We start from the raw sequence: 14,130 nt of genomic DNA, 5'->3' as shown, positions 1-14,130 counted from the left end.
TAAGGGTTTAAGTAATAAGGATTATTATTATTTTATAAATACTTAAATTGCTAGCTTATATTTAATAAGCATCCTTAATTAAATTTTATAATTTAATATTTATATATTAAAATTAATAATATTATTATTTATTAACTTAATTAATAATCTTTATTTTATACCTTACTTTTCTCTTTATTTAAATACTTTATTTATTAATTCTTATAACTTATTAACTTTATTTATTTAATTTTTATTTTAATAATTCATCCTTTAATTATACTTTTTAATTTCTTTATTTAATAAGCAATATTAAGTATAGCAAAGCTTAAGCTAAGCTAAATTAAGAAATTTTAATTATTTAAAAATTAAATAATTATATTAGCAATTTAAGAATTTAATGCAATCCTTATTTAACCTAAGTGCTATAAATAATAAAAATATAAGTTTATAAAATGCATTATAAATAAAATATTTATATAATAATTATAATTTTTTAAGCTTTTTAATTTTATATAATTAAAATGTTTTAATATATATATATATTTAATTAACTTTTACCTATTAATTACATATTTTAATAAATTAATTAACCTTTAACCCCTTAATAATAACCTAGGCCTTCTTATATGCTTGCTTTTTATAATAATATAATATAGTAAAATAATAGCATACTTATAATTTAATTTATATATATAATTAATTAATTACCTTTTAACCTTAAGTTTAATTTAACTAAATACCTTTTTTTTTATACTTTTTAAAAATAGCAAGTACCTATAAAATAAAAACTATTAATATAAAAATAATAAGTATTATTTATATAAAGAATTATTTAGAATTAAGCAGCTTTAACCCATTAAAATGCCTAATAGGCAGCAGCCTTAACGCTGCATATAAAATAGCTAGCATAATTAGGCCTTTTACCTTCCTTCCTTCCATAATCAACAACAATCAACCACTATACCAACTAAACATCGTATTGCAATACGTGACCCAGCCAACACTTTGCTTATTATAATTAATTAGCGGGCTTTAGCCCTACAAGAATAGGCTTCGGCGCAGGTGCAAACGAGGAGCGGATCTCTTCCTTTACACTTTAAATATAAACCTCATTTGGGCACCTTACGGCAGATAACCCAGGGTTAGCCCATAACAAATAATAACTGTTATTTAATCCTATACTTTACTATATAATATAATTAAACCTTTGCTTCTTCTTACCCTTAAAGCTCTTATATATTAATATTAAAGTTATTATAATTACCCTTTATTTACTTAGCTAATGCCGTTATAAATAACTTTAAAAAATATATTATATAATAAGAAATAAATAAGCTTGCATTTAATAATGTTAATATATATAATATTAATAACTTAAGCTTAAAGATTAAAAAAATATAATTTTCTTTAATAAAACTTAAATAATTAATAACCTTATATAAAAAAATAAGTTATTATTTATAATTTTAAAAACCTTAAAAACTTTGCTTTACTTTATTAGCGCCTTATAAGCTAAATATTTTAAAGTTACTTTATTAAAAGATAAAAAAAACCCTTATATTTAAGAAAAGGGTTATAAAGGCATTAATTAATATAATTACTGCTAAGAAATACTCCTTATTATAAGGTATTTCTTTATAAATAACCTTAAAAGCCATGGTATTTTTTAATAAGATAATATATTCTTATATTATGCTAAATTAACTAAATTAATCCTTTATTAAATAGGCATTTTTTACTTTATTAGCTAATAAACTCGCTAAACTTAAATTTTATAAAAAACGTTTAATTTTAAATAAAGGATTGAATTAATTAAAATTATAATATTTAGTCCCTAGGCCTTAAAGAGCTTTATAAAGCCATTAAGGCTGCTTAAGAGGCAGTTCTTAAGGAGTTTTTATTATGCTTAGCTTATTTAATGCTTAATTATCTTTAAAAGTATATTAATAGCAAAGGAAAGTTAATTAATAGGTAAATATCACAAGGTACTTATATTTATATGGGAAAATGCTAATAAAATAATGTATTAATTAATATGGTTGCAATTTAACCTACTGTGGCAAAAACAGGTATTAATTTAACATTTGGGACCCCTGAGGAGGTGTATGGGGTAAGTGGGTATCATTCAAGTAGGTGGGTATCATTCAGGTAGGTGGGTATCATTCAGGTAGGTGGGTATCATTCACAAAGCTCTATAAAAGCCATCAACAACGAACTTAAAGACAACCTGTTCGCCCTTAGCACTGTTCGCTAGGAATCGGTAGAAATCCCAATGTTCCGTAAAACCTCGCCCATCTTTCACTCGCCCTCATTCCCATTCGCAGCTGCTGGCTGGCCAGAGCCGCCTCCTCTAATGGCCCATCAGAGCCTGGCCAAAACCACACACTCCATGAGGTACGCTGAAGCCTAGGTTGGCTTAAACTTTCCCAATTGTCATCTTTGGAATATATGCTTATAGTTTGCGCGGAAGAATGTGGGGGCTCTGATCTCTCGAACGGCTCGCCGGGCGCAAAGGCCCCTGTTGACATTGCGAGTATCTGTCGAGCTGCTATTGCCCCGTCCAGTTGCCCACGAGCAGAGTTGATGGTGTACCAGTAGAGTCGACTCCACCGCGCTGATGCGGCGAGGAAAGCCGCGTTGAAAGCATTGCCAGAGTCCCCAGCCGTGACCGCAGCCTGAAGGAATAAGAGATACGACTTGAGAAGCCGGACAACATCGTTTACACGGCAGTCGGTATTTTGGCCATTGTCGTGCGCCCAGAGGAGTGAGGAGTGGTAGCTGTGGTTGGGTTGTCGCGCGTTTCCGAGATCGCCAAGGAGCCAATGCGCCTCCTTTTCACTTGGGGTGGAACTCGTGTTGCCTGAGGGCTGAGCACTGTCTGTGACGAAAATGTTGTCCATCTTGATGTCGTCGTGACAAAGCTGCTGCGAGTGCATTGTGCTGAGCGCTTTCAAGAGTCGGCTAAACGATGGGCGGTAGCGCATATCGACGTCATCAGCGGTTTGCAATGTGCTTTCATTCTGTACCCTCCGAGCCAGGTGCTCCAGAGTGCCAGTCTCTAAGAAAGGGGTGACAAGATGCCACTGCCCGGGCGTACCGTCCCCAGTTGGTAAGAGGAAGTAATCATAGACTGGGAGAAAGTCGGTGCGGTCTGGGATGGCAGCGTCATGCTGTTCCGACAGTCCCCCTAGGAGAATCGAGATTGGAACTTCTGGCGGCCAGCGCAGCCTAGACTCGGTATGTGGTACACAGTTCCTTAATGGGCTACGCTCAGGCTTGAAAACTTTGATGACCGAGCTGTTGAAGGAAAATGTGTCCCCTTCACATCCAGAGCCCAATCGCTTCCATTGCTCTCGGCTATTTAGCAGCTGCTGCCGCCTCTGATTTTGATCGTCAGTGTCCACCTGCCACTGGGTGGATCCAAGAAGGTCTTCGTCTCTGAGAGGCAATCTGGTGAACAGAGTGGGCGAGTACTTCGCAGCCAAGGCATTATAATATTTGGAGTGTAGCAGGTAGAGCTGGAGACCAGCCAAGGCCAGAATGAGGCAAATGAGTCGTTGAGCCGGGCGTGAGCGTAAGAGGCGCAGAGGGCCTCGGTAACCGATCCGGATCGTCAGGGCTTGATAACGGGGAATGGGTCCGTATGCCGTAGTCTTGGAGTCAATACTTGTGGGCCAGTCCTCGGTTCGGGACACTGTCCGATCAGTCTTGGCCATTTGGACTGAAGGCCGACCGAGTTAATAAGCTTTGGGATGCCGCGAGAGCCAAGAAGGGGTTCCGTGAAGGCAGAGGATCGTGGGGCAGAGTGTAGATACTTCACAAAGACTAGATCATGTGGTGCTTATTGACACGGGCCATTAAATGATGGTTCGAACAATGCTCAACCCTGCTTGTTGGACGATAGGTAGGAGAGCAGAAGATGGTCTTGATATATATGGAAGGAGACGTGGCCACGAATCTGGATCTCATGCCTGCCTTTTTTTTTTTTTTTTTTTTTTTTTCAGACACCACTTCCACGGAAAGAGCCCCCGTCCAGCTGGCCGAAAGCCGTTGCCTTGCATGAGCATAAAAAATCGGTCGTGTGTCCGTCGAATGATGCAGTGACATGCAGATTGTGTGTAAGATTACCACCTACAATGCTGCCTCTGCCTCAGCCGGCCAAGAATTCTACGCTGCCCAGGGGGAATTTGACCAGGGCACCGCCCAGTCCAATCCTTGTTTTATAGTCTCACGTGTACAAATCCCCGTCCAGCTAGGCATTCCCAGCGGCATTGACGATGTCAGCCAAGATGCCAGCGGATTGGGCTAATGGTCTTGGGGGCTAGTGTATGCAAGCAAGCCGTGTCACAGCCGTTGTCAGCCCGTGTACCTTAATTCATGTCCCTTCCTCCGCAAAGGATTGTCGTGATCCGTTGCATCCTAATTCCAATTAACAAACCCATAATAATCAGAACATCCGCCTCTCACAACACATCGCGTTCGGACTTGCCGTCTCGTCTCGCACTCCATCCAAAAGTCTCCGTCCGGAAGGTCCACATATATGAAAGAGAAACAACAGATTTGAGGGTCCCTCGAGACTACCTGGTTCAAAAGGTATGCTTCCGATGCGGATAGTGCCTCCCAGCACCAGTGTTTGAAATCCAAACCAGATCTACAACACGGAACTTAACCGATCCCCCAACTGCGATTTTCAAATCCTTCTGCAGTCTTGATCTGACCACACACTAAGCCAACGCCGCACACATGCTGACTAGAGCGGACCTGTGCACTGCGGGACAACTATGAAACTGTGGGAAAATAAGCAGAGAATCCTGCCGTTCACCTCTCCTGTTGCTGGCTTTGATTCAGGGCCACACCTGATTGTCAATTGGACTGTGTCATCACCCTCAGGACTCTTCTACACATAGACATGGAGACTTTATGGATGGGAGGCAATGCACACCTAATTCTAGTATTACATACATTTAGCGGCCACGTTAGATAACACTGTAGACAAACTCAAGCACAATCGTCCACGTTGAAAAGCCTGGAACCTGACTGAAGTGGGTTCCTGGCTATTCAAGATTGCTCAAGTGGTCCGGATGCCAGGACCGAAAAGCCCTCCCTGCCACTACAGCTCCAATCTGGCACAAATCATGACCACACAGCTTCGGGACTCTGACGAGTGTGGTACAGATATCTATCAGCTAGTCTCTCTGTCACTGGCTACATAATCTTCCTGATCTGCGGTCCTGGCTACCCTACAATCCTGAACATTGGCAGCTTCTGGAACTTGGAGGCGATTCTCTAGCTTCATTTGAAGCATGTCTGGCTTTCAGGCGGAACAAACCTTCCCATCAACGTGTGTGTTACTTCGTCATTGGGCGAGGATTTGCATTGCAATGCTCTCCCACCTAGTATTTCAAAGGTGGTTGTCATCCCAATCCTTTATACTCAGCAGCTGAGATTATATTTCTGTGCACGTACTTGATTGATAATAACAACTGCTCAAAGTCTTTGATCATGGCAATTTTGACCATTCTTAAGTCCAAAAAGAGTATGCTGAGGCGATGATACTTACATCCTGGCGTCGGTAGCCTGTCACCCTGCGCCACGCTTTCGGCTCTCTGATGAGCCAATCGAGTAATCCATGGATCCATACAACGTCGCGGAAGTTTTCGTCGTGCCATCCTTCACATTGAAGTTCCCCATCTCAAGCCGACCCTCTGGCTCCCGAGACACACTTGCTGTTTTTGCTTTTCTTCGTCCACATTTCTGGCCATGACATCCATTCGAGGTGTGGCCGTGCTCTTTGGACAGCTGGGAGCTGTCGAAATCTTGGGAGGAGTTGTACAAATAGAAAGCGAGATGCGGGCATGCAGCAAATCACATAGGCTGTTGTGACTTCCAGCACAGACCATTGGAGGCCGCTAAAGATGTCAAGTTGTACTGCGCCAAAATTGATCTGGTTAGAAACTTTTACTCCTGAATCGAGAGCTATGTCTCCCTGGCTCCGAACCCCTGTGTCGATGGGAGACCTACAAATCCAGTCGTCAATATTTTCACGGTAAACCAAGACCCGTAGAATTGTCACTGTTCAATCTCTCATCAGAAATCTTGCAAATTTTCTACAATTCATGAGCGGGCTTTTGTAGTCTTTGAACCCTAGTGGAAGAGTGTTCAGGAAATTTGTATCAAGAGAGACGTAATGGTGCCTGTCCTATTTTGATTCATTTCGAGTTAGCTGGGGGATCGCATGGAAAAGCTCGGCAAACTCACACCAAACCAAGGCTGAACATGGCTAGTACGCCCAGTTTCGACCTCCAAGATAAGCCCATGGACCATATTTGGGAAATGGGTAGGATGAGTAGCCACGCGTCCATAATAATATTTAGCAGAGGGTAAACAAGACCTCGATCGATGGGATCCGGACAGGTGCCAGTGACTGGAGCTGCGTATGACCAGTAGTAGATCAAAGGGTGGCATGCAACGAAGAGCCCAACAAGACAGATTACGAAGATGATAACGTTGAGTACTTGTGTGCCCACAATAATGTAGTTGATTCGTACGCCTTGTGCCCGAAATATGCGCAAATAGAGGAAGACAATGGATATCTTAATCATGGCAAGCGACATTGAGTAAAGGATAGAATAACAGAAGAAGATCTTCGTGAAGTTGTCGATTCTGTAAATACGGAGGTCCCAGATGTTTTGTAGGAAGCCATAGTAGTTTTCTGTCTCAGTAATTCGTTAGACTAAGTTCATGCCTCTTGAAGGTGCCGTTCCGTTTCCCTCGTTCAGGGGTGGCAAGGGGGAAGGAGCATTGGAAACAGGAAATTGCCTGAAGAAACGGCTGCATACCGAGACTCAGCACTGGCAGCGTGAGAACTAGAAGCACCTACGACATATGTCAGTATTGCACTTGCCTCTCGCATAGCTCCGTAACGGACCGACGATATCACGGAAGTGATGTCTTCCCAAGCCCAGTTTCGCTCGCGCTTCAACCTTGTGGGCCATTCTCGACGCGAAGAATATAAGCTGAAGGGGGGGGGGGGGTGACACCTATCAGGGTAGCGATTGAGCCCTCAACAGTGTTCGGTATGTCGCAGTTATGATATGTGATGCCAGCCGTTTCTGATACTTCCTGTCAGCGATGACCTCTATCGTTCGACGCTGTCTGTACAGACTATAGTAGTCCAGCTGTGTACAGTTCGTATAGAGGCATTCTAGGAGATCGCGTCTCCATGGGGGAGCTCCAGACTGCCTGTTTGGACAAATGCAGCTTTCGTCAGTCGGCGAAGCACACAACGCCGCTATGCACGAGGCCTGCCCACACGACAATCCGTGTTCAGCCGGAATCGAACGTGCACAATCGATGTACGGGTTATTGATGAGCCACTCACACTGCAAGGCGCCAATTTCCAATCCATTGGTGGTGATATATCGGTCACGCCGTCAGATTTTGCTCCTCAAACACACTTGGGAATTTGGCCTGCGTGGAGCTCATTTGCCAGGACAGGTGTTTTGGTATGACTTCATCACGTCCACCACGTCGACCGCAATGCCTGAGTTAAACACAAAGAGGGTCACGGAATCAGCTTACCCAACTTAGAAAACGGGGAGAAGGAATCGAGAGCTTTACTTAGCGTCGCTCTCGAGCCATCAAAATCTGAGCTCATGCCTCTGGCCTAGCCGGGGCTCGATTTCGGGGTTTTGACTCGGAAACTAAGTTTTTTCTCGGCACCAAGCTCGCCATGGTTCATGTATTTATTGCGAAAAGTCACAGCACCGATAGCTGGTTGACTCGTGCGTTGAGACTCTATCTCCTTATCTTATTGTGGGCGCTTTGGGCCTAGCAAACAAGCTTAATATATCGGCGAGAATGTCGTTCGTGAGAACCTAGCCTGGAACTTATCGAGACCGCCGCCTGTCCTCTGTTGTACCGCCCCCCTTGCTAAAATGGCACATTGCGTGAGAGGCAGACCAGCTTTTGGCAACTTTTCTTTTCCGACATGAAGTCGCTACCTTGGTATAAGTCCAGGCCGAAGCGGGATTGGTGACCGTTTGCAACGTTCATTGGATTGGCTAACCTTAGGCAAGACCCAGATGTAAAAGACCTTTGATTAAGTGATGTATCATGACCAGGAGTGCATATCATGCAGTGAAAAGAGACCATTTTCATTCTCTGTCTCCAATTATTTGTGCAGGAGCTGGAAGACTAACCCTTGGACATGATGTCGGAGTCTCATTCTCAAATGTTGTGGTGCTGCGTCAGTAGCTCATCGACTGTGGTCCATTCTCAGGGCCACAACTTTGTGGTATGTCCGTTGTTCACTGATAGAAACTCAAACGGTAAATGATGAAAGATCCGTGGTGTTCACTAATCATTGGTCCTCTGAATCCCAGTTCCTACAAAGCCTAGGCCGACATATGAGCCTATCCAGAGTGGGTGTTACATGTCCAGTATGTTTAGTTCGAGAGAATTGGGCTTGGTAAATCTTTAGAGAAGAGACCGTCTCTTGTTGGCGGCTGGAGTTTGATGTCTAGTGGGAACCAAGAGACCGGCAATACTACGATCCTTTGTTGGAATGACTAGAAGGGAACTCGACTAATTTGCCTGTTTAATGGCGCTAACTGAAGCGGTTCAGTAGTTCTCATTCAACAGCCCAATCTAAGAAGGAATGATAAATCATCATGTGCTTTGGTAGAATTCGCCTGCGCTTAATTCCAGAGTTACTCAGTAGTTGAACCCGCCACATTAAACAATTTAAGCGTCGTGCATCTTTGACCACCGACTTTGCAATCCAACAGCCGTTGCATTAGATGAAGTCAATGAGCATATGAGCATAGGGATCCCGGCCCTCAGAGACCAATTGGCTGCTTGGTCTTGCTATGTAGCTGAATCCTTGTGGCTGACTTTGTACTTGCTTTCAAGCTTTCGGTTTCTATGAAAGCACCATGTAGTCTATCTCCGTTCCATGTGGCCTAGATTTTGCAGCACACTTTGGGGTTGTACTCTATAAGCAGAAAGGTTGTGTTTCCAGGGGTAATGAGAATAATTACTGGCCAGATATTAGCTGACATTTATAAGATTTCAACATGCAGCTCCATGGTGTCGAAGCCCTCACTGGTGAATGGGACGGCTGGTGCTCACATGTAGTGATTTAGTTAAGTCTTGATATCGGGGGATTCTTTCTGCAGAAAGGACAGTATATATGAACATCGTCAATGCAATTCCCTGTGTTTGCCCTTTACCATGTTCCAAACTCCGTCAAATCACTCGAGCTTTGCCCAATCATGATTGTGTATAGACCCGTCATTTTCAAACTCCAGTTCTGACTCTCAACGTCCCAGTAACTGAGGTCCCTCCTCGTCAGGTTAAAGTCAACAGTTTTAGTCTCATTCCGCTCCAGATGAACCTTCTCGAATCCTCGGAGCACCTTTACAGGGAAGTCTATCTTCTTGCTTCCCTGGGGATAACCAAGGTAGAGCTGTGGGACTGCCTTGCCTGCCTTGGCACCCGTGTTGGTCACATTCACCTTCACCTGGACATAAGTCTCCCAGAGGTCGGGATTGCCGCCCTCCTCGCCGCCAGCAGGGGAGAGGGGCTGCTGTTGGTTGTATCCTTCGGGGTAGTCGTATTTTTCATCGATGATCTCATCCATTGTGTCGATGTATGGGTAGATATATTTGTCTAACCTGCGGAAGCCATCCGGCCAGAGGGCTTCTTCGGAATCGGGAATATCATTGGAGTACTCAGGCGGCGTGGCTCCAGACTGTGTCCTGTTGCTTGGCAGCGGTGACTTGCTTTTGAGAGAGGAGACCTGCAGGTCAGAAAACTCAAAGGTCGTGTAGCTGAGCCCGAACCCGAACTCAAACCGCGGCTCGATGCCATTCTTATCGAAGTAGCGGTAGTCGATGTAAAGACCTTCTGTGAAATCCTGCTGCGGGACAACGCCATTGGGCCTGTACATGATTTGTCCACCAACACCGTAGTCCTCCAAGGACTTCCCGATCGTGTATGGGAGATGTCCCGAGGGACTTTCGTCGCCGAAGATGATATCTGCTAGTGCGTTTCCGCTTTCCTGGCCGGGAAGGTTGGCCAAGAGTACCGCCTTCACGTTGGGAAGATCGATCCACTTCTCCATGATGACAGGGCCGACGGCGTGAATAACGACGAGAACTTCACCCGCACCGCCACCGCAGCCTTGCGCGACCTTGACGATGAGGTCATCTGCCCCCTTTTGCAAGAAAAGGTCCGGTCGATCACCAGCAACATTCTCCCAGCGCACAAACCCCTCGCCGGCATCCGCGTTGCCAAAGACAATGCACACGTCCTGGTCGAGAATACTAGGGTCAGACTTGAAGTCCGGAGCGTTGGTCAAGTATTCAGACCACTGGACCTTGGTCATGTTGAAGCCATTCCGGAGAGCCTCGACGGGAGGCACGAGGTAGGGGAAATCGACCGCGCCTGATCCCCAGCCAGAAGCAAGAGTTCCCTGGTTGCAAGCTCGGTCGACGCACTTGTTTGGGCCCTTGCCAGGGCCGGCGTCCTCGCCAAAGACGCCTATCTTCAGCTTGCCCTCGTGCCTTGTGTGAACGTCCCGCTTCCTTGCGTCGGTGAATCCCATTCGATCGATGGGCAGGAGGTCCTCATTCTTCAGCAACACAACGCCTTCGCGTGCTACTGCACGAGCGACATCTTTGTGGTCGGCTTGCACGTTGACGAAGCTGTTGACCTCGACGACGTCCTGTTCCGTCTTGCTGCCGGGGATCATTGTCCCTAAGCGGTCATTGGTCCACGAGGAAAAGTTGGGGCCTTTCCTGTCAAACTTTGAAAGGTCATCCTGCCCCAGTTGGTACCAGGCTGCAACGATTCGAGTGACCATATCGTTCAGCCTGTCGACAGGAACAGATCCGTTCAGGATGGACTTTGTGAGTTCCGGACCCCACAGTGATTCACCGTCCGAGAAGCGCAGACCGTCACCAGGCATTGTCATATCGAGCCCAGCCAGGGCACTTCCCACGCCCGATCGTTGAGCGCCCCAGTCCGACACAACAAAGCCCTGGAACCCCAATTCGTCCTTCAGGACACCGTTGAGCAGCTTCGAATTGGCACAAGCATAGCTGTTGTTGACCATATTGTAGCTGCACATCACGCTAGCCAAGCCTGCCTTGACAGCATCCCCAAAGGGCCAAGCGTATAGTTCGTGGAGGGTGCGGTCGTCGATATTGGAGGAGATGGCGTGAGGAAGGCCCCACTCCCACGACTGCCGGAAGTGCTCTTGCTCGTTGCCCACGAAGTGCTTGATATTCGCCATGACTCCCTCGGACTGAATTCCCTTGATTGTCTCGGCGCCAGCAATGCCTTGTAGGTAGGGGTCTGAGCCGAAACCCTCCCAATTTCTCCCACCCGCGGGCATTCGACCCAGAGGACCGACACAGGGACCAAGAAGGACGTTGATGCCCTTACCACGAGCCTCGTTTCCATGGGCCTTCCCACGGGCATACATGAGCTCTTTGTTCCAGGTGGCACCGACCGTGATGCCTGCTGGGAAGGCAGATGCATTGTCGGCAAAGCGCAGGCCCAAAGGCCCATCCTGCAGCTGGAGCTGAGGGAAACCCACCAAGGTAGCAGGGCCGTTGGTACCAACAGCTAAACCCATCATCCATCCTGTGCCCGTTGTTACGTTTACTTTTTCTGGCAATGTCATGTTGCCTACCATGGCTGCTGCCTTCTTGTAGCTCTCAGCCCAGCCTGTGGCAGAGCCTCCCTTGGGTGTAGGATACCAGGGCGGTGACTGTCCATATTTGGGCTCTTCCTTGAACTTCTTGTATACGACCGCCCCACCTGCCCCCAAGATGAGCCAAATTATGAGGATGACACTGCCGAGGACGACACAGCACTTCGAACGGTTGCGGAAAGGCCTGCGAAGAGAGCTGAAGTTGAACCTCTTCTGGCCAGTGAGGAAGGCTGGTTTGGGGTCGGTCTTGGACTCGAGAGGATCCGAGGTCAGGAACTCTGTTGCGTCGAGGTCGGATTCGAGATCGGAGGAGATGGATGTGCGGGAACGCGAGAAATGTTGTTTGTCGTCACCGTCGAAGGAGCCGCGACCATGTTCGCGCTGAGAGGGGCTCAGGAGCCCTTGCTTGCTCTCGTCCATCATCTTTGTGGTATTGCAGTAATTATAGAGGTTGTAAAAAGGTCGAGGTGTGGGTTCTGCTAGGAGTCAAGCTGGAAGCCCACTGGAAGTCGTCGTTGATGATTGGGCACGACGGCCAACTTTCTTTAGCCTCGCTCCAAGCTTTGCGAGACAGAGAGAGACGCGGGAGCCACCGAGGAGAATGGTCGTTTCGCAAGACAGACGTTGCAAGTCTGTGCAAGACCGTAGGTGGTGATGATTTGTTCCTCGCACAGCGGGACAGAGGTGAGGCTCCAGCCTGTGTTGTTTGAAGTAAGGGTTTGGGTCGAGTTCGAGGTCAAAGTGGTGTGGTCCACGCTGATGTCATCCAGGACGCTGTGCTTCTGTACCTTGCGCACTGCGCCGCCCTTCCTCAACTCTCACGAAGGTTCTTGGCCTGGGTCTTTGCAGGACTTCGGTGTGGTGTCTCCAGAGACCCGAGGACGAGAAGAAGGGACGACATCTCTTTTAGGCTGAGCTGCGTGCATGCAGCCCAGACGGTCCAGACAGGTGGCGCTGGGCGTTTGAAACGCGAGCGGTGCTTGGCCTCACCAAGCGCACCTCAGCATGGGAGTTCGGCCGGGGATTCCCAAGGGTCTAAGCTGGAAAACCCACTTACCCCATGCTCCACCGGAGCATGCCTCTGTTTCGTCCGCCACCCGCCCCTCCTTGGGAAGAAAAAAGAGATCGTCCAGAACAAGCACTTGCACTCCCACTTTGACTCGACTCATGCTACCGCAACCCATGATATGGGCTCCCCATCCAAGGGTTCCCAAGATTGTATTTCATATCCAGAGTGCGTATTTGAAGTCTCCAGAGATACATGGGGTTCGATATGTGCAAAGGTTCTGACTTGAGCCCAGTTCCGGTTATGAATTAAGAGTTCGCCTAGGCGAAACTTACCCAGCTCGAGCAGAGACCAGACGTCAACGGGTTGACCCGCGTGAAACATTCGGTGCAGTGTAACCCCTATGTTGTGTTTCAATGTTCCACCACGCTTGACTTCTCGCACACTGCAGATTTACCGCAGAAATACGCAGACGACCTACATAGGTCCCCAATACTCATGCAAGTAAAAGATGTCCACCAAATGCGTCTTGATCACCTTCGGTAGCCCACAAAATTCATATACTGATCAGCATTGACTGATAAGGTTTCCCGCTGGTCTGAGGCATTGTTGTTCAGTATTCGGCGACCGCATATCGATCATGGAGAGCCTATTGGAATGGCTGCTGCCTCAGAGCATTCTCCAAGACGAGAGAATATCTTCAACGCTTGCAAATCGGACACTCTCTGGCCAGGATAGCCACTGACGGCTATGGCTCTGGCTTGCTTTCCATGGATGGCCAGAGATGTTCTCCTTTGGAGATAGCTTTGGCTCACCTGGGGCATTTCTCGCTCGTAGGTAGTAGAGATGCGAGTGAAAGGCTTGACAGCATCATATCCACGCATGTATTATCCAGCTCTAAGTGGCATCCCTTCTCAACATCCGGCCTGGATGATCATTCACTATTTTGGCTGTAGTAGTGCAGCAAATAACCCATTACCCTCGTACTGTTTCGCGTGTTAGGTCTAGAGTTTAAGCAGTATCTGTATTGACAGCGGGAATACCGCGAACTTCTTCATGTTGTTGTAGGAGTTTGCTTGATCACGATACCCCAGTAGCCTTCTTTTTTTGCCCCCGGAAAATACCACAGTCCAGTCTGGCTTTCGTTCGACACTAGCAGCGCCACGAGCATCGGACCGACAATGTATGACCATGATGCCACCTTATTAGTATTTTGGTTGGGATCCTGCTCTACCAAGTCATGGGCTAGAGACGGATGAATTCGACTCTTTTCTCTCGGATGCCAGCAAAGCAGCCTCACCGCTTTGCCGGTGTAATTATTCACAAAGGCCCTAATAACGACAGAAGTCTTAATCTGGACAGGGCCATAAGGGTGATAGAGTAGGAGATGCAAAATTTGATTGTGCAGGTGCTGACGGCT

The 14,130-nt window shown here is 46.7% G+C and overlaps 2 protein-coding genes across 2 annotated transcripts; both read right to left on the bottom strand.

Moving 5' to 3' along the window:
- Positions 1-2,280: 2,280 nt before the first annotated feature.
- Positions 2,281-3,698, bottom strand: INS49_001968 (uncharacterized protein; the record flags this gene model as incomplete). Its single annotated transcript, XM_043162787.1, has 2 exons — positions 2,281-2,332; positions 2,479-3,698. 2 exons carry the CDS (start codon positions 3,696-3,698, stop codon positions 2,281-2,283), a joined length of 1,272 nt encoding a protein of 423 aa, XP_043031293.1.
- A 5,513-nt stretch (positions 3,699-9,211) lies between these two features.
- INS49_001967 (uncharacterized protein) lies at positions 9,212-12,127 on the bottom strand (the record flags this gene model as incomplete). Its single annotated transcript, XM_043162786.1, has 1 exon — positions 9,212-12,127. One exon carries the CDS (start codon positions 12,125-12,127, stop codon positions 9,212-9,214), a length of 2,916 nt encoding a protein of 971 aa, XP_043031292.1.
- Positions 12,128-14,130: the final 2,003 nt, after the last annotated feature.

Source organism: Diaporthe citri, assembly GCF_014595645.1.
Source record: "Diaporthe citri strain NFHF-8-4 chromosome Unknown scaffold_1, whole genome shotgun sequence".
In the NCBI taxonomy this organism is placed as follows: domain Eukaryota; kingdom Fungi; phylum Ascomycota; class Sordariomycetes; order Diaporthales; family Diaporthaceae; genus Diaporthe; species Diaporthe citri.
The sequence above is the reverse complement of the archived record's forward strand: the minus strand, read 5'-3'. Positions and strand labels throughout refer to the sequence as shown.